Source organism: Phacochoerus africanus, chromosome 9 (genome assembly GCF_016906955.1).
Source record: "Phacochoerus africanus isolate WHEZ1 chromosome 9, ROS_Pafr_v1, whole genome shotgun sequence".
Lineage (NCBI taxonomy): Eukaryota > Metazoa > Chordata > Mammalia > Artiodactyla > Suidae > Phacochoerus > Phacochoerus africanus.
Genome location: NC_062552.1, coordinates 16,531,339 through 16,552,013, shown reverse-complemented (window position 1 = coordinate 16,552,013; position 20,675 = coordinate 16,531,339). Strand labels below are relative to the sequence as shown.

Genomic DNA, 20,675 nt, shown 5'->3' with positions numbered 1-20,675 from the left:
TAGCTGATACATGGGCTGGGAAAGGCAGTTAGTGAGTGGGGAGCTACTGAGTTGGCCTCAAAGAAAACGCTTGGTGTGAAGCTGGCTGGATCCTCAGGCTGGTCTCCAGAGTTGTCTATACAATTTGAGTCAAGTCCAATGAAGAGACTCTTTTTCCCTTTGCCCCAGAATTTTTTAATCAGGGTGGAAGTTAAAAAAAACAACAACAGAAAAAACAAAACAAAACAGAACAGAAAGACCCCTGAAACTAAACAAAACTAAAAAAGCCAACCAATAAAACAACCAACCCAAGACCTGTGTGAGGGCTGTGACAGTGAGCGGAAATCCCTGCCCTTCCAGGCTGATGTCGCCGGGCAGACATCCTTCCTGTCTTCTGGACAGAACTTTCCCCTCCACGTTGCCAGGCTGTGGGGACGTTGGCAGTGATAACTGCCTGTTCCAAACTCCCCAACGCCAGAGGCTGGTCCTGTCAAAGATTAATGAGGACTAAAACACACCTAATCCTTTGCATAGAATGTTTTGTAGGTTTCAGCCACACAGATAAGCCCCATGTTAGCCTGGTCGGCTTGATGCTATAAAACAGCCTTCCTGTGTCATGATTCTACAACCCTCCCCTTCTGCTTAAATGGGATTTACTTTCAGAACTCTTTCTCATTTTGGAAAAACAAATACCATATGATGTCACTTATATGTGGAATCTAAAATATGATACAAATGAACTTATCTGTGAAACAGAGACAGAGCCACAGACATGGAAAACATATGTGTGGCTGCCAAGGGATGGGGTGGAGGAGGGATGGATTGGGAGTTCGGGATTAGCAGATGAAAACTAGTATATATAGGATGGATAAGCACAGGGAACTACTATATTCAATATCCTGTGATAAACCACAATGGAAGAGAATATGAAAAACAATGTATATCTATGTATAACTGAATCACTGCCATACAGCAGAAATTAATTCAATATGTGCATCATCTATACATCAATAAAATAAAATTTAAAAATATAGATCTTTTCATTGAAATAAAACAATACAAAACAGCTACCAAATAAATATATTACTCATGAGGGGGGAAAAAGCCCACAACTCTTTCTCATTTTGGAGAAATCCTAGGAAAATGGGATGTTTCTTACCTGCTCATAGAATTGATTGTGTGCAACGTAAAACTTGGAATCAAAAGATTCTTCTGTTACTAACACTTGTTGCCGTTCACCAATCTGTGGAGAGAAGGGGAGAAAAAAAGGGAGCGATCAGGGCAAACGTCCAAGGATCCAAAATAAATGCCAACCCATAGAGTTATGGACCAGTAGGTAGTGTCTTCTTGAATTTAAAGTAGGCTCTAGATTGCTAGTTATTTAAACAGCCAATACAAGGAATCACTGCTTCAAACTTCCCGAAAGACATTATCATCCAGGTAGATAAAATTAGCATAGTATGAAATCTTATTTTCTTACACAACTATGAAACAAAACTTGATCTTATTTCTTCCTTCAACATAAGTTAGATAATTAAGGCTTCTAAGACATACAAAAATCTTCTAAATATCACTTTGTTTCTTGAAACAAAGTTGCAAAACAAGCCAGAACAAGCTGCTTCTAATCCAAATTCATGAAAATATTTTGGCAATATGATAGACTGGTAATAAACATTCATTTGAATTACGAGGGATGTAACACTGAAGAAATGCCTCAAAAACTAGTCATTAAGTCCTTGCACCTAAATAAACATTTCACATGTTGCATGCAATTCTGAAATTACTGATTAATTCAGTTATGTACTTTTATATATTTTTTGTGTCATGGCAACTGTCTCTTTGTTGCAATCACGACCCCATGTTCATTTTATTTAAGCAGAAGACAGCGGGGGGGGGGGGGGGGGGACCAAACAACAAACAAAAAAACAGGACTATTAATTCTCTATAGGATCTGTATTTATGGCCTAAGCATACATTTTCAATAATCAAGATATTAGATCAGCCAAAACATTGGTTAAAGGCAATGTGACCATTCTAAAATATTCTACTACTTCCAAGTTTATCCTACTGTGAAAAGCAACATTTAAAGTATCAATTACTTAAGAGAAAAAAAAAAAAAAGGTTGTCAAAATGTCTAATGTAGCAAACCAGCTGTATTGAATGACTATGCCCAGAATTATTTTTCCCATTGCTACTTGATAAATACAACCCTCCAAGTTAAAGCACATTGGCAAGAGTTTTAAAACAAAATCCCTACTCTCAAATGTAGGGACTTGTCACCATGTTCAGGCAGTTACCATTTAGGAAACATAAACACAGCTGCACTAAATAGACCACCTAACAATTAAAAAGGAAAAGAACCCCAAACACCAAACTCTCCCCTCTATCATACCCTGCCAATACCTAAATACACCATAATTTGGTATCTTTTTCACTCTCTCATTCAAATGTAGCCCCCCTTATCTGAAGCTTGTAAGGTCTCTAGAATGATACTTATCAAAGACTTAGGTCACTCCTAGGAAGCCAGGGAAAGTTCCTGCAACATTAATCTCTCTTAAAAGTCAAGTAGCAATAAAACAAAGTTCCCTCGACTTCTACTTTGAGTTTTAATGGCCTTGTTTATGAAAATAGACTGATGAATATTGGGTTTCACTGAAGCATCTTCCTCTAGAATAAAACTTAAAATGTTTGCACACATTTCACAGTGTGAGTTGCTTGTAACTTAGGATAAGTATCTGTCAATGGTTCTTAAGGAAATCTGCAATTACACTTCATCTAAGGTTAAGTTTTCAGGAAATTAACAACAATACGAGATTGGTGAGCCAATGAAAATGTATGCTGCTTCTTTCCTCTTGTTGGAATTAATGTGGACGTTGTAGTCATCATTTTGGGGCTATTCCATTTTATCTGGAGACTTGCTATGTGTATATAGCAGAGGGCAGGGCTTTTGATCAGCCATCAAAGAACTATTTGCATCTGAGTATTTAACTATTATTTGCCAAAGGGATTGAGTTAAACTGCTATGGGTAGTCATTTATGATGATAAACACCTCTCTAGTCACCTTCTTGGTCCCCTCAGTCATGGATTTTGTCTCACTGGCGAGGCTCTTCAAGTTCCCCAGAGGATACTGAGCAAAAATGAGCATAAGCAAGCTAGGACTTTGATCAAAAGCTGATGCCACCTATCCCTATCCCCTAAAAAATGAATAATAAATGCTCTGCTCAGTACTTTTAAGAAGGAAGTTGCAATGAAGTGAACTGTACAGGCTTTAAGAGGATCAACTGTCTTAAAATTAAATACAACAATGAAATTAAGGAAGGGGGAGTTCAGGTGGTATTTGGGCAGAAGCAACTTTGCCTTGATGACAGTAGGGGAACTTATGGGCTAAAGGGTATGAATATAAACCTGGAGTTCCCACTGTGGCTCAGCGGGTTAAGAACCCGACTAGTACGCATGATGATGTGGGTTCAATTCCTGGCCTTGCTCAGTGGGTTAAGGATCCGGCGCTGCCATGAGCTGTGGTGTAGGACCCAGATGAGGCTTGGATCCCCAGTTGCGGTGGCTGTGGCGTAGGCCAGCAGCTGTAGCTCCGATTTGACCCCTAGCCTGGGAACTTCCACATGGTACAGGTGCAGTCCTGGCCCTAAAAAGCAAAACAAACAAACAAACAGAAAACAAACAAAAACAAAAACCTCAAATCTTTTTTTTTTTTTAAATGAGCCACCTCCCTCTTACTTTCCAACTGTTTTGTCCCCATTCTCACAGGATAACCCTGTAGGTTAAAGACCACAGAAAAAGATTCGTGTCAAAAATACTGATTTGCCCAAGAATGCCTCTGCTATCCAGCAAGGAAGCTCTGGTCTTGAGAAAAAAGGAGGGCCCCTAGAGAAAAGGGGAAGGTGACAGATATCTTCAGGCCACTAGGACTACCATTGCCCAGCTATCTATTATGCTAATGGCAGAGCTAACCCACTGGAAGGGGCCAGTCTGTCTAACCCACAGAGAATGATGGAGAGTAGGCTCCTGTCCCTTCTGACATTCTGTAACACCTCCTCTCATCAGACATTCTGAGAGTCTGCTGAGAAGCAAGCTTCTCTGGCTGCTCACCATCCCTGACAGAAGCCTCCCTAACCGCTGGAATCTCCAACAAGAATGCAAGGTTGCAAGGTTACGTTACTGGCTTAAGCCGAGCCCTTTGACAAGGAAATGAACAGGAAGACTGCTTGTGTAATTTTAAGAAATGAACAAACTCCTGAGTTTATAGACTACACACACACACACACACACATTTCTTTTGAGACGTAGAGGAAGTTGAAAATAATGGTTTTCATAAACTTTGTGACCGGTAGCACAATATGGCTATTTAGCAGGAATGATTAAGGTGCACGTGGAACTGTAAACCCAAAGAAGGATCCAGAGGGTGGCTTCAAGGTAACTGGAACTTTCAGTTTCCACTGTGGAGCAGGAGATTAAGGATGTGGTGTTGTCTCTGTGGCAGGTCGGGTCACTGCTGAGGTCTGGGTTTGATCCCCAGCCCTGTGCAGTGGCTTAAGGAGCCAGCACTGCTGCAACTGTGATGTAGGTGGCACCTGCAGCTCAGATTTGATCCCTGGCCCAGGAACTTCCCTATGTCCTGGGTGCAACAATGACAACAACAAAAAAGATAACTGGAACTTTCAAGGACAGGAAGAAAGGGGGGAGCGATTTGTAGGGGGAAGGAATGGTCAGAAGCAGGAATTCACAGTTCTGGCAGAACCCAGGGGAGATGAGGAGGAAGAAGGGTTATTCAAAAACCATCAAACACCACATACTTGAATTGGACATCAGGGGGAGAGGACATGGGTCCTAGGAGATTATCTTTAAAGATGTTTGAGGGTTCCCGTTGTGGCTTGGCGATAACGAACCTGACCAGTGTCCATGAGGATGCAGGCTGGATCCCTGGCCTTGCTCAGTGGGTTAAGGATGTGGTGTTGCTGTGGCTGTGGTCGGCAGCTACAGCTCCGATTCGACCCCTAGCCTGGTAATTTCCATATGCTGCAGTCATGGCCCTGGAAAGCAAAAATAAAAAATTAAAAATTAAAGAGGTTTGGCTACCTTTAATGAGCGTTTGGTAGAAGGGACATGGACGTGGGGAGAGGATCACAGGGCTGAAGAGGAAGTGAATTCTAAGCTTTAGAAGACCTTTCACTTCCCAAATTCTCAGTCATCACTCCTGGTAGATTTGGTCTGCCTGCAAGGTTCCAGATGAAGGAAAAAGGTACTTCTAAGTCTAGGATCTGCTTCTTTCCTCAGAGTAAACATAAGCCTAGAGCCCTCTGCAAATTACAGCTACTTCCCCACTGCATTTAAAGTAACAATGTGATCTGTAATATCCACCGATATGATACGTAGCTATGGAGTGTCTTATAAAGCTATAGAGTGACCGGCACCTAAAGAATCTTGTCAAAATCCTCCCAATAAAGCCTTTTCTAAAAACCCTAAGAAAGAAGGCCCTTTTCCTTCTGATTTGCTTTAAAGGTATATTACTTATAGCTGATCAAATAAAATGCTTATTTAATTTCTAGAGCATTTTAGAGTTTAAGACCTTGGGATGAGACGACAACCCCCTGCAAAACTCAGTTACAAAGTCTGACCTTCAGGACACTTGTCAAGACCTTTCCAAGTGGCTGTCAGACCTGGCACCGGCTGTAACAAGCAGGACATACTTTGTCATTTATTCCTCAGCTGTCACTGAAGAAAGGGACTTCCCCTAGGACGTGCGGAACTTCATGTAGTACATTGCCACTTGACATTGAAGATACATTTTATGAAAAAATGAACTACAGAAACGGTCTTGTATAAAACCATTCCCCCATTTCACAGATTGGGTGAAGGGACCCTTACAGACTGAGATAGGAGAAGGTACAGAAAAAGCCCTGCAGGTTCCTGTGCTACTGCTCATCTCAAAGACCTGTTGGGAACTAGGTCTAGCTGGGAGAAAAGGAGTGTGACGGAACTTTCCAGGCTTTGTTGGAAAGCCAGGAAAAAAGCTTTTTTTTCTTTTTTTCAAGTCACAAAGGCAGAAAATAAAGACTGTATTCCCCTAAACAGACAAAGTAGGTAAGAACCCGAAGGGGGCTTAGCAATCTCTGACTTCACAGAGAGGAAACTGAGGTCCAGCAAGATGCAGCTGAGGATTTGCTCAGGGGCAGAGAGAAGCTTGGAAGCATTCCTGCTACTTGGTGTCTCCTACTTAATTGCTAGCTGTAGAAAATGGACAGCATCGTGGCTCTAATTCTGCAGTGCATGGCTTTTCCTTGAGCAGAGAAACATCTGTGACAAACAAAAAACAATGTGGTTTTTTTTTTTTTAAATTCAATTTTGGGGTAGATTTTTCAGTATGTTACATAATCAGCTGGCTGTGTTACTTGTGTCACATCTATGCTTCAAATTTCCCAAGTGCCTGAAGTGGTGAGAAACATCAGTTTTCACCATATGGCCAGCTAACACACAGAAAGCACACACTTGCATTAAAAAAGCAGTGGTTTCCAACAGAATTTGGTTGCTGAATGAATGCTCATTCAAGTATCCTCTATTTCTCCGTGCGTCCTGAAACAAACAGTATTCTGCATGGCTACTTAAGGATTTATAGAGGGAAACTATAAAGAATTGCTTCAAGACAGGCAGATAATACTGAGATTAAACAAAGACATTAGAGTACCGGGGCCTTAACCTTTAACCCAGCAAGAAATGTTACTCGTATTAAGTACTCCTTGAACTAGAAGAAGTAAAGAGTTTCTTTCAAACACATATATGGTTTTAAAATATAAATTTTACGTAAAATTTACTTTTCTCTTTACTAGGTTTTTTTTTTTTTTTTTCCCCTTCTTCTCACTTTCATTTTACTTAAACGGAAAACCTGAGGTGTGGTTTTGGAAAATAACTGCAATTCACTCTCTACTCTGAAGGGTTAGGTTAGAGAGATTTCAATAACTCAAATATGACTGCTCAGAGTGTTCAAAAAAATGAAGAAAAAAAATGAACAAAGATATTAAATATTAACCGTTGTTATATATGAAGACCTGTGTAAGAGAAATATTTCTTAAAAATACTTACTAGAAGGTAGAAAAATTATTTTGCTTTCCCTGAAAAGTTTCTAGCAATTAATTTTTCTGTCCTTAGGGAAAAAAATGGAGATTAAAACACACATATCAAAAGCTCTCATAATTATTTATAGCACGTCCCTAATAAGCTTGAATTTTATCTCTGTTTATTCTACACAATATTCTAACATGCTACTTCTGCAGCTAAGCTTTTTTTTTTTTTTATTGTAGATAATAAAATACAATTTTTCTACCTGACTGGTTTCTGAATGCATGACTCTGGGAAATGTCAAATGTCTTTCTTTAGCTCCAGTCAAATTAGTTTTTTTTCCCCCCTCAGCTGCCTGGAACATGTTAAACACAAGGCTGTGACCTTAAACTCTGAAATAATATTTCTAGTGTCTGTGCAAAAGCCTGCCCTCACATACACCTTTAGACTAATTACTGCAGTGTAATGTTGCCAGTGAACCACTGTAATTACACTTGGAGAAAAGTATGGTCTTGTTCTTTCCTAGCTAATGAAAATGATAAGCTTTCCACTTTGATACATCATTCACAACAGGCAGAGCATGCGATGCTGGGTCTCCAGAGTATACAGTAATTTTCCTGACTGTTTATGCACACTTCTGTTTTCTGGCCCTGCAGAAGCTGGAATTAAAGAACCAGGCATACTTATGCTAAAAACAGTCAACAGTAATAATAGCAATAACATTAAAATTTAATATCGTCCTTACTCCACAATGCCATTCTATAACGAAACAGGGGCATGCCACAGGAGTGTGTGTCAAAAATGATGATAACAGAGAAAACAAGGAAGGAGCCTCTAAATCCATTGTATTCAAAGTGCTTGCCATCAGTTTATGGGTCTGCTTAAGGATTCCTGAGAGAAGATGTGGGACAGTTTGTTGTGAAAGGGGCTGGACTTGTATCTGACTCTTAAACGTAATGACAGGAAATACATTCTATTAGATTTCTTAAAAATACTATCCTCTGTGTGACAAAAACAAATATTCTCTAGCTATACCTATTATCAGAACTAAATATATTCAAAAGGGAAAGAAGGTTCCTTTGAAGAAGAATATCCATACTTTTAATAAAGTGCTTACATTATACTCATCTATTAATTGCCATGAGTATCTTAGCGGCCCTCACATTTCAGAGAACAACCTAAACACAAAGAAAAAGTGAAAAACAGTTTGGCTTTTTGAAAGTCCTTTCTCCCGAAGCAATGATGCAAGATAGGAAGCTCAGATCCAGTGTGCTTCTGTTGGATCAAATCAGACTATGAAATTTTTTCTAACAAAAGCCCTTGTGCTTTTGTCTTCGATTGCTGGCTTGTTTTCTTCTAGCCAGGTGCCCACCCCAGTAAGAGAAGGGCAATCCCACTGGCGACTCTTCTCAGTTGGAGGCAAATCTCATTCTTGATAACAAAGCTGTTTTCTTCTGCTGCCTGAGAGCCAACAATAACAGTACAGTAACTGTGCTTTACTGATCTGGTAAAAGTTAATTCTTGCCAGCCAAAAAGAAGTTACATGATAAAATACTCACCTGATCCCGTTCCAGTATTAAATATCTGTACCTGAGGGTTGTCTGAACTTCCAATTTGAAAACCACCCAGGTTTTAACTACCTGTCTGTACACTGTCAGTACTCCAGAACATTTTAAGGTGTTGCCTATAACGCTTTGATGGAATTAAAAAAAAAAAATCGTAACATGAGATTTACTCTTAACAAACCCAAACGAGTTGCTTTCCTTATCACACGATTTGCCACCAGAACACTAGGCAAGCTCTACAACACCCCGACAGTGTAGGAAAGTGCTCACCATTGAAAACTATCAAAAGTCCTAAGTCGGGAGTTTGGGCTTATCAGACACAACTTAGAATAGATTTACAAGGAGATCCTGCTGAGTAGCATTGAGAACTTTGTCTAGATACTCATGTTGCAACAGAAGAAAGGCTGGGGGAAAAATGTAATTGTAATGTATACATGTAAGGATAACCTGACCCCCTTGCTGTACAGTGGGAAAAAAAGAATAATAAATAATTAAAAAAAAAAAAAAGTCCTAAGGTCAGAGGTGGCTAGGAATATTCATGACATCCTATTAATGGGATGACCAAGAGGACAGCATAGGATATGGATGTGGAACTCTTTCCTATTAAAATTTTAAGTCTGAGATTTAACAGTTATCTCCATTTGTTTCTACCTTGCTGATCTTTTCCCATGGGTCCCTGTCAGTCATTACTCACTCAGTCTGGGCCAATTTTCTTTGATGAGCTTTCCACAGAGGCACAAAGGTGACCATGCTAACACTGAGAACTACTGAACAGATTACCTTCTTGGCAAGTGTCTTTAGGATTTTTGCTTCACTGACGGCACAATATATTATCCAAATTACAATGAGAAAGACAGACAGGCAGCTGGATTTCAGTGAGAGATGTAATGTTTATGTAATCTAGTAATATGCAGTAATTACTTGCCAACTTACCTCACATTTGCCCAAAGGCCTCACTCTAATGGCACTGAGCACCATGCAACTTCAGTCTCCTAGCCTACCAAACACTTCATCAAAACAATACAATTCCTGTTGAGGCTCAGTGGTAACAAACCCGACTAGTTTCCATGAGGATATAGGTTCGATCCTCGGCCTCGCTCAGTTGCTGTGAGCTGTGGTGTAGGTCACAGACGCAGCCTGGATGGTGAGTGGCTATGGCTGTGGTGTAGGCTGGCAGCTGTGGCTCCAATTCAGCTCCTAGCCTGGGAACTTCCATATGCCGAGAGGTGTGGCCCTAAAAAGCAAATAAAACAAAACAAAACCCCCCAAACAATGCAAAACTCAGAAGAAATCAGAGAAAGAGTCAATCATTTGGAGGAAAAAAGGGGTGGGTGTGGTATACAGGACACCTTCTAATTTTCTTTGTGGGGAAAGAAGGCTTCTTTTCAAATACTAAATTATAGGAGAGGATGGATAGATTGCAGATTATTCGGGCTCTAAATGTGAATTTTCTGAATTATGAATTCAGAGATGGTGTGGGTGGAGGAATTAATAAATCATTTAGTTGAAACTCTTCAATTTACAGATGAGGAAAGAGGAGACTAAGGTACCTTAGACAAATGACACAGTCAGTCTTGCAGCTCATAATACACACACACACACACACACACACACACACACACACACACACACACGGTTTTTTTTGTTTTTTCTTTATTTGGATTTTTTTGCTGCATTAGGATCATATGGCAGATCCTGGGCCAGGCACTGAATCTAAGCCATAGCTGCAGCCTGCGCCACAGCTGTGGCAATGCGCAAACTCGTCATAATACTTACCCATAATGTTAAAAATGGATTTTATCCTGACAATTTCCTTTAGGCATGTGGTGAATTAATCAATTAATTGAAACCTGCACCATCCAGTACAGTGGCCACAAGTGGCGGTTGAGTATTTGAAATGTGGCAAATCCATACTGAGATGTGCTGTAAAACACACATCAGTATAAAATACTCACCAGATTTCAAAAACTTAAAGGAAAGAATGCAAACTAACTCATTAGTTTTACATCGATTACATGTTGAAATTGTAAAAATTAGTAAATAGAAACCTCAATTAAATCAGAGTTGGGAATCCTGAATCAGAAGCTCTGTGAGGGATGCAGACCCAAGAGGTTCAGAAAAAAGACTTCCTTTTCTTTCCTGGCAAGAGCTCAACCAATGAAAAGTCACAAGAGTGTTTCACACTCTCAATTCCTCCAATGAACTCTTTGTTTACAACAGCCCTCCCAACTTCCTTTCCCCTCTTTAAAGAGTTCTCCTCTCCTCCATGTCTAAGGACTTGCCTGTAGCTCACCTTGGTTGTAGACCTCAAAATGCAATTCTTTGTTGATCTGGAATATACCGATTTTTACTCGAGAAATAAATGGCAGTCAATTTGCTTAGGTCAACAAAATGATATTTTTCATATGTGAGTTAAAATATATATTAAAATTAATTTCACCTTTTCTTTGTACTTTTTAGTGTCGCTTACCACAAAATTTAAAATAATGTCTGTGGTTCATCTCCACTGGACAGTGCTGCTCTAAAACATTACTATATAGTTTAAAAAAATTTAACAAAAATCCATCCTTCACTATTTTAAGGACTACATTGAATTATTTTTCAAAAAAATTTTTACACTCACCACAAACACCCTTTATTGTACTAATAATGTAAATGCAATACTTTAATTTTAGGAAAGAATGCATATATATCTATAAACTGTAAGGCAGGAATTTTGACCTGTTAACTTCGCTTTTTAACCTCTGATTTTGCTTCCACTTTTTTCCTGGTCAACCCTAGCCTCTCTAAAAGCTCAAGGCATTATCAACTTGCTTTTTGTTTTTCGGGTAACCCAGGCAGCCAAAGAGGGGCCATCTAAATTTTCCAATCTGTCATTTCCCATTTTGTGTGGTGCAAAAGCAACCATATAAAAAACAGTGATGTTTGGACTTAAAAGGCAGAAATCGATCATTCTCGAATTCATTTTTTAAAAAGCCAAAAATGAATGTCCAAAATACGTACTGCCTTTGGTAAGATGAATCTTTTGTTACCAAGCCTATTACCAAAGAACTCAGCATAGATGTGAGCAATAACTAACACGTGCTGTACACCCACCATCTTTCAACCATTTGCCAGTCAGGACGGAGGCAGAGGAAGCAGGAAGGATTTGGCAGAAATCAAAGACAGCCAAGCTTTAATAGTGTCTAATTAGCATAACAAAAGACACTGCCACAATCTTTCAGCAGTGGGCAATACATCTCATTAAAGAAGACTGAATAACAATTATTCTCTCCTGCGGCCCCCAGCCCCACCCCTACGCTGCTTGGCTTAGCTCCGGGAGACCCCCAGAGCTGGGCTCCAGAGCTTCTGCTTTCTGGGCCCGGCTTTCAGGCTGCAGGGGAAGAGCCTACTTGTATTATTGTGCACCTGCATCTCAAGTCTTTACTCCCTTTCCTCTCCTGCTGGGAAACTGCAGCTTCCAACACACACAAGTCTTACTACACTGTTTATACATACATAATACTGAGAACTAGCCACGATGACCTAAAAATAAATAGCAGTTCCCCCAAAACATCTTTACTGAAAGAAAATTGATCTATTTGTTTCTCTTCACTTCTTCTGTTTTCCCCCTTTGATATTATTTCCCTGTCTCAGAGTTAATGAAGCTACGCTGAAATTCTACCAAATTTATTACAACTAGTAATTAGCTCTGAGCATGTGTGCTTGCACATGTGTGTACACACACATACAATCATGAATTTAAATGTGAGTAGTCTGGTTCAAACCTATCTTCTCCCCTTATTTTCTTTTTATGACAGATAAGTGAAAAAATATATGAAATTCAACACAAGGACAGATTTAAAAAAAAAATTCAATACAAGGAGATGGAGGTTGCATGTGAACATGTATGTAGTTTTTGTATAAATTTAAAGCAAGAATAAAAGATTCTACTTAAACTCTGAATAAAATAATATTTTTCTAGGGTCATCACTAAGAAAGATGAAAGCTTCACCTAATCTCATGTCCTTTTTCGTATCCATCTACTTTGAGGGAGGAAGAGTTGAGTGGGGAGGAGAAAAACGATGCGGTTATTTAAACCAAAGAACTTCTAATTCTGAGCTATATATTTTGACCAGTAACATCTTTCAAAAAGGAATCTAGTTATGAGAGCTGCTTTGATTTTTTTTTTTTAAAATAGCCTCTCCTACCAAACACAATATGACAGATTCTATTTAAGTCTGAACGCTGCCATGTGTAGAAGCTGCCCTATGAAATGCTGTTTATGATGGTGGTGGACAGAAACCTCTGCAATCGTTACAGAGACTCAGAGCAGAAAGGGAGCCAACGCACCGAGTCACTGGGAAAACCTACACTTTAAAATTTAATTTAATTTATTTTATTTTATTGATTTTTAGGGCCAAATATGGAAGTTCCAGGGGTTGCATCAGACCTATAGCTGCCAGCCTACATCACAGCCGTAGCGACAAGGGAGCTGAGCCTTGTCTTCGACCTACACCACAGCTCACAGCAATGTAGGATCATTAATGCACTGAGGGGGGCCAGGGATCCAAACTGCATCCTCATGGATATTAGTCAGGTTCATTACCACTGGGCCACAACAGGAACTCCCTTTTTCTTTTGTGTATTTTATTTATTTTATTTTACTATTTTATTTTATATTTTATTTTTTTTTGGAAAACCTACTGAACTTGCTAGGTCTGGATTTTCCAAACTGCTGCAAAGTCACTGAGAGACCTTGGGAATACGCAAGTCATGAACATCATAGGCTGCAGACCCGGGGCAAGACATTTTAATGCTATACCCATCCTGCACGTGGCCAGACAGTTAAAATAAAACTTGAGGGAGTTCCCGTTGTGGCTCAGTGGTTAACAAATCTGACCAGGAACCATGAAGTTGTGGGTTCCATCCCTGGCCTTGCTCAGTGGGTTGAGGATCCGGCGTTGCCAGGAGCTGTGGTATAGGTCGTAGACATGGCTCGGATCCCGCATTGCTGTGGCTTTGGCATAGGCCAGCGGCTACAGCTCCGATTCAACCCCTAGCCTGGGAACCTCCATATGCCACAGGAGTGGCCCTAGAAAAGGCAAAAAGATAAGATAAAATAAAATAAAATAAAATAAAATAAAATAAAACGAAATATCACTTAAATCCTAAAAGGTCTTCTCTCTGGGTGAACTACTCAACATTCAATAGCTGGTTTCCGGAGTTCTCGCTGTGAGGCAGTGGGTTAAGAATCTGACTGCAGTGGTTTGGGTTGCTACGGAGGCGTGGTTTGATCCCTGGCCCCTGACACAGTGGGTTAAAGGATCTGGTGTTGCCACAGCTGTGGTGTAGGTCATAGATGTGGCTAAGATTCAATCCCTGGCCTAGGAACTTTCATAAACCATGGGTAAAGCCATTTAAAAAAAAAAAAAAAAGGGAATTTCCACCTTCCTAAAATCCTCTCTCCCACACTTTGCTGTGTAATAGGTAATAGATTACATTGTAGATTAAAACAACAACAACAGCAACAAACAAACTTCTTGCCTATCTCCACCTTAAAGTTTTGCCGAAAAGCAGTCTACAAATGCAACGTGATATTATGAAGTTGATCATACCTGATGTTTAAAAACACAACCATTTGCTATTTTATTGACCAGTGAGTGACTAGGTCTCTGGTAACCATCACAGCCCAGGTCTATGGTCTGACATCTTATAAAGGTTTCTAGATACACTGGTACAATTTCCTTCCTGGTTAAGAACCCCAGCCAATAGGAGAAGAGTTTGCAGAGACTCAAGGAGCCTTTAGCTCCACCTCTGCCACTAACCAGCTACTTGACTCCAAATGAATCATTCCACTTTGGGGCTCAGTTTCCTTATCTAAGAAATGCGGGGGCAGGGTTGAAATCTGTAACCTGAAAGGCCACTTCTGGATCCCATGGAGGAGGCAGGGCCAGCGCGCCTAAGGGTGCAGTGAAGGCTAAGGGCCCACAGTGGAAAGGGAGTTTCTGCTGGTGGTGGCTGTGGTGGCAGCAGCAGTGGTGTCCATGGACAAGGCCAGGACAGCTTGGCACTAGTTCCATCACCACTGTTCCTTCCTTTCACTTGCAGACCTGACACACAGCCTGGGATTAAAAATGTTCGCCACAGGCAAGGCTGAAGGAAAAAATGAATGGGAGTAACATTTCTGGGATTTAGTTCACCTGCCTGAGAGAAACGATTAAAATAATTACCTGGCTTGAATCTTGAGTTGTCTTCAGATTGATAGCCTAGCCTTTGGGAGTCAGTGCATGTGCTGGAAAAGTTGGATTATTATTGGTATCATAGCTGATGGCACTCCTGTTACTGCCAGGAGTAAATCCCCAAATTTCATGCATCTTTCATTTTTTTTTTTTTTTTTTTACAGGAGATAGTTCTGTGAGCTGAAACATTCATGAGTTCAACATTACTACTGGATATCTTGATTCAAGGAGTTAGGAGAAAAATTTAAAGTAGAAAGCTATCTTGGAGTTCTACCCAATTATTGATTGAGAACAGGAATAAGTTCCAGAAAGAACACTGTATGGGTGCAGGACTATTACAGCAAATAGACTGTTGCTAGACTGCTAACAAAGCAGAGCTGCAGGAGGAATTAGGACTCCAGTCTTAAGGACCAACCAGGGTAGCTGTCTTGCTGGGCCTGTGGGCCCCCAAAGCAGATAACTCTGGTGCTCCCTTTTCAAAGCCATGACTCAAAGGGATTTCAGAGAAGTAAGACAAAGTGCACTTAATGGGGAGAAAGGAGGATTACTTTGCAATAATGATACATCTACAATTCATCTTTTCAGTAGCTACTGGAAAGTTGAATTATGCTAAACAACAACAATAACAACAACAAAATCCCTGAGCAGCTTCTTGTCATTCCTAAAAGATGATCCTGTGACTGTCTGAAAGAGTTAAGGCTATATAAATATTTATCATTCTTCTTTCAAAAGGATAAAAAAAATTCCTCTTGCATACATGAATTTCAGATTGCTAAGCAAACATCAGGATATGGTCACGGGCCTATCGCCTTAATGAGGATATGGTAATGAGAATGGGTTTTTATTTATTTTTTTCTTTTTTAAAGCTTGCTTATATGTGATCAAAAGCACCCTAGAGATTTTGATTTTATACCAGGGTGTGCACAGATCCATGAACAGTTAATGCACTTAGAAGCATATGGGTGGGATGGTAGGAATACCATCCAGGGCTTACAGTGGGGCTAGGGTGAAAGATTCATTAAAAGTGATAAATAGGATATGCCTTTCTTAATGTTTTGCAATTGCATATTTAATACAGCAAGTCAGTGACTGTGCATTTTAACTGTCTTTATTTTTAAGAGAGCTGCCAGATTTTAATTACAGATTAAAGAGTTATTTGCAAATGAGTACCTCTTCATTAACATATCAGAATCATCATAATAAAACAATTCTCTGTGACTAAACAGTACATAGGGCAGAGGGAAGTTTAAGAATGGTACATACATATAGCACTATTTCAGAGCAAGATATCCTACCTTGAGAAGCTGATGCCTTAACATTTTTAAGGGAAATAAATAACCTAAATGAAAGCTCACAAGATTCTAAATTTTATGAGATTAGAGATTTTGTTTCTTAGATCTGGAGCTATACCCCTAAGTGCTGAACACCATGCTTGGTTGATTGTAGGTGCTCAATAAATATTTGTTGAATGAATGAATGAGTGAAAGAACCAGTTCCTTTGACAAGCACACACATAGTTATATTGTGTATCACATCGTCACACACTGTTACCTACAGAAAAATTGCTAAACTGGAATCAACTCATCAGTGAGGTCCCTACACATGGACAGCTTCCTCTAGAGATGTTATCAATGAAGGTTCATTACTTGTAACAAATGTCCCACTCGGGTGAGAGATGATGACCATAGTTCTCTATTTTTCATTTTCATGTACATTTTTGTTGTTCCTAACTCACAGATGAAGAAACGCAAAGAATTTAAGTAACTTGCTCAAGGCTACTTTGTGAATTAAACACAGCTCCAGGCGCCACGCTTCACAGCCCGAGTTTTTCTGCAGTCCACAATGCTGCACCATCTCTTTGCTACTGATTTTGTGACCGGAAGAGAGCACAAAACAAGGCTTGTAGAAGAAAATAAACGGTATTGCAATAAACACACAAGAGAGCAAAGCAGAAAAAGATGAGAAGTGTTAGAAAAATTTTCATTATTATCAATAGAGAAAGTCAGGAAATAATAAAAATCTTTTCTCAAAATAGTCATCTAGAATGCTCTGCTTTGGATTAGATAATGATATATCCATTATAGAACTGCTAATGTCTAAATGTAGGCTAAGAGGACTGTCTTTAAAAATCAAGGTATAAAATTTGTGATTAGATCTCTAAATTGACTTCAGCAAGATAAAGATGCACTGGACTTTCACCATTCAGAAGTTTGGAGGAAGAGAAAGTCAGATTCAGGACAGTTTCCTCCTTATCAGATCACAATCAGGAGACAAAACCACAGAAGGTTTTTCAAAAGATGTACTTGTGCCCTTTTTTTTTTTCAGGGATATAGAAGAGGAATAAAAATTAATAAAGCAAAATTGGCAGCTCCACAGATCACTCACAACCTATGCAAAAAAGTACTTGGGTAGAAGTATTAAAATTCAAATGTTAATCCAGTTCCCTTAAGAGCCTATTTCAGATTGGCTTAGGGAACCTCTTGGAGGCTTTCTAGAAAACACAGAAAGATCAGATAAGTACAACTGGGACTCGACAGTTAACTTCTGCTTACTTCTAAAAACACCTGGAGCTATAAATAGCTGACTCCACCAAGCCCGCTGGTGTATTCCAGTTGATAGGCTCTTTGGTATCACAAGGGCTGGCAGGTGACATAAAACTTAACGGTCTCAGGTTTACTGTTTCAAATAATGGTGGTGGTGGACAGGTGGATGGGAGGCCCACCCTGGTACTCTCGGCCAAAGTCACATACGTTATAGTGGTGACGCCTGAGTGCTTTCCCGCTTCTTCTTCTTCTTCTTCTTTTTTTTTTTTTTAATGTTCTAAAATTCAAAGGGAGGGTAATCTATTACTTGAAGTATATGTAGAGACTTGTGTAGCAAATGAAAAAATGCTGTCTCATAGAGTGAGAGTAAATAGCTTCCAATATTCAGTCACAAAAGTTTTATTTCTAATTAAAAAAAAATACAAGATGTATTAGTATGAATAAATGATTATTTCCAAATTCTTTGGCGTACCGGAAAGCTAGCAGGCAAGAAATATAAAATGGATTTAAGACTAATAAAATACACTCACCCTCAGTGTTTCCTGGAAAACACAGGGCAAATACCCCTGGTGAACCTCCCCACCCCCGGGGGGGTGGGCTCCTAACCAGGAATCTTCATGTTCAGCACATGACTTTGTTTGCCACTAGTCTGAGGTTAAATAAGGCCTCAGATTGATAAATGAAGGAAATCTCTGATTATTAACAAGCAAACCGATGATAACGAATTGTCGCATCAGGGCAATTTATTTTATAAGCCTATTTCAGGTCCGGTTTCTATCATGGTCTCCTTCTCTCTCCCCTCCTTCCCATCGCAGCCTCATCCACCCAACCCTTCTGCCTGTGTCTTTGAAAATCCCAGATCTTCTCTGCAAAGATCCTGAGGCCCTTCCTCCCCGCTGAGAAGAGGCTAGGGGAAGGGAAAGCAATCAGTGGGGCAGAGATGTTACTTCCTTTTGGATGAGTCAGTCTATCCCTTGCTGTGTCCTAGGTTAAAAGATACTAGGGATTCTGACAAAGAAGTTCCTAAACTTGTCAAACTGCCTGGGACAGCAACCCTGTCACACTTCGCAAGGTGAAATGTTTGGCTAAAAATTCAGAAAAACATGGCTGCCTGGAGGCACTCCCTGAGCTGTGTGCTCTGCTAGTGACCCTGGTTAGACCCTGGAGCTTTGAGCTCTCCTGGGCTTGGGTCCTCCGTCAGACTCAAATGTGGCCAGTTCACACTGCAGAGGAGGACAGGTGCCTCTCCTCAGGAAGCTGCCAATGGCTACCTGAAAATAAGTTGTTGGGGATGCAGACGGCATCACCAGTTATAACGGTAGAGGCCCAAGGATCATACAAGGTTGAGTAAGTTAGTGTCTGGAAATTCCTGGGGTGGAAACTTTTTTGGGTACCATTTTCAATCAAGTGAATTCCTTCTGCAATGACTTGTAATTAAGATTATCTCTGACAACACAACCCTTCCTTTCTTTCCATTTAAAAGCCTAATATACAAGTTAAAATTACCACTCAAAGCAAGTTGGTTTTTTTTTTTTTTTCTTTCTTAAAAGCTAAAAGGTATGGCCTCTCTTTGTTATTTGAGTTCAGGATTTACACAGGGCACATCCATGTTAACAAGGCACTGATGTGCTTTTTCCACTGTCAGTGCAATCACAACACAAATGGTGAAGGATTTACAAAGAACAATAGGCACTGGCTTTTTCCAAGAATGTTATATTATTAAAAATCCTTAAATCTGTAAACTCTGTCCTATATTTTAGAATGAGAAGAAATGTAATTTCAGCATGGTTTCCTGTTCTCTCTCACCTTACTCTTTCCCCAGCATACTGCCCTCACCTTGGCTACTATACGGTTGTCCCTTGAATCTTCATTTCTCAATTTTTCCTGTTGCCCTGTGCTTGCAACATTGGCCGCTCCTATCTTTTAAGTGACATTTCTTTATTGACTTGACAGACTAGACCAAGTAACAAGGGGTGATACAACAGACTGAGTTCAAGTGAGATTCTGACTTTTGTCTGGACAAGCCATTCACTTTTGCCATCTATAAAATGGGTAAAGCTTATATCTAACAATCTTAGAATTAAAGAATCACAAAAATACAAGCTAGGATACTACAGAATACATTTAAAAATTTCACACCTCATATTGGTTTATCCAACATTTCTGGTTAGGTTGCAAGGCTTTGAGAAGACTTTTATCAAAAATAAACTATTATTCTATGTGTTTGCTCTCATCTTTTTGGAAAATCATCAAACAGATCAGTAAATGATGATTCTTCAATTTCCTTACAGAACGAATATTTGAGTAGATCCAGCAGTCATTTTTGAGGTAATACATTGCCTTGCTGCCAAAAGGAAAAAGCAGATCAGATGAAAACCTTAAATAATATCTAGCCAGGGTGAAAATCATATCACACTCTTTAAATCAAGCCTTTGGCTTCGTTAAATCAAGTCTCTTGGTTTTGTTCAAAACACCTACTTTTTATGTATTCATTTTTTAGTAGTTAATGAAAAGAGGGTAGGGAAATAATCACACAAATTAAAATTTCCAAATAGAATTAGACAATTAAATCTATGAAAAATTCATAATCATTACAAACTGGAACTATTTCTTTCTTTTTTTGACAACAGATGTCTTCTCATATTCCCTACGAATAGTGTGTATTTGTGCGTGTGTGTGTGTGTTTGGGGGGGTGTTCAATTTATCAAAACAGTAATTATCATGATATATAAAAATTAAATATCATAAAAATGGAAATAAGCCCGTGTATTAAAGGGGAGGAAAAAACCTTCTCCACAGTAGGAGGGAAGAGACCCAACTTTAAAAACAAGCTTGTGTTTTATAGCTTTTCATTCTGTTCAAGTCTACCTAAATTAACTGAGAATACTCAGAAGTCCCAAAAAAGCATATTTCACTATGATCCTAATTTAAGAAGGAAAAGCCTTGCTTATTTAAATAATTCAAATGAACAGCAGAGCTGTGGATTTTAAAGTTGTAATTCTTCTCTAATAGTCGGGGGACTGTGAGGATTGCTTTTCAGAAATGAAATCCCATCCTGTGAAGACACTTCCAGGGGCAGGAGACCCTTTGCCTCCGCTGTCTCACGTTCCCTGAGATTTCACAATCTAGTATGTGTGCCATCCTTCATGTAAGGCTACCTATGCACACGAATTCAAAGCTATATTTTTGACTCCTTCATTTAGACTGTAATTTACCAAAAAAAAAAAAAAATCCCAAACAGATTAAAAATTTCACCATTAGGGAGACAGTTGCATATCCAGCCTACCCATTTGTC

General features: G+C 39.5%; 1 protein-coding gene across 7 annotated transcripts in view; it reads right to left on the bottom strand.

Moving 5' to 3' along the window:
* The window catches only part of CDKAL1 (CDK5 regulatory subunit associated protein 1 like 1), a 654,131-nt gene that overhangs the window by 37,680 nt on the left and 595,776 nt on the right, over nucleotides 1–20,675 (bottom strand). For all 7 annotated transcript variants that reach the window (XM_047795483.1, XM_047795484.1, XM_047795482.1 and 4 more), the window contains exon 14: nucleotides 1,139–1,222. In XM_047795483.1, coding sequence (XP_047651439.1) covers nucleotides 1,139–1,222 — 84 coding nt within the window. The remainder of the gene's footprint in view (nucleotides 1–1,138; nucleotides 1,223–20,675) is intronic.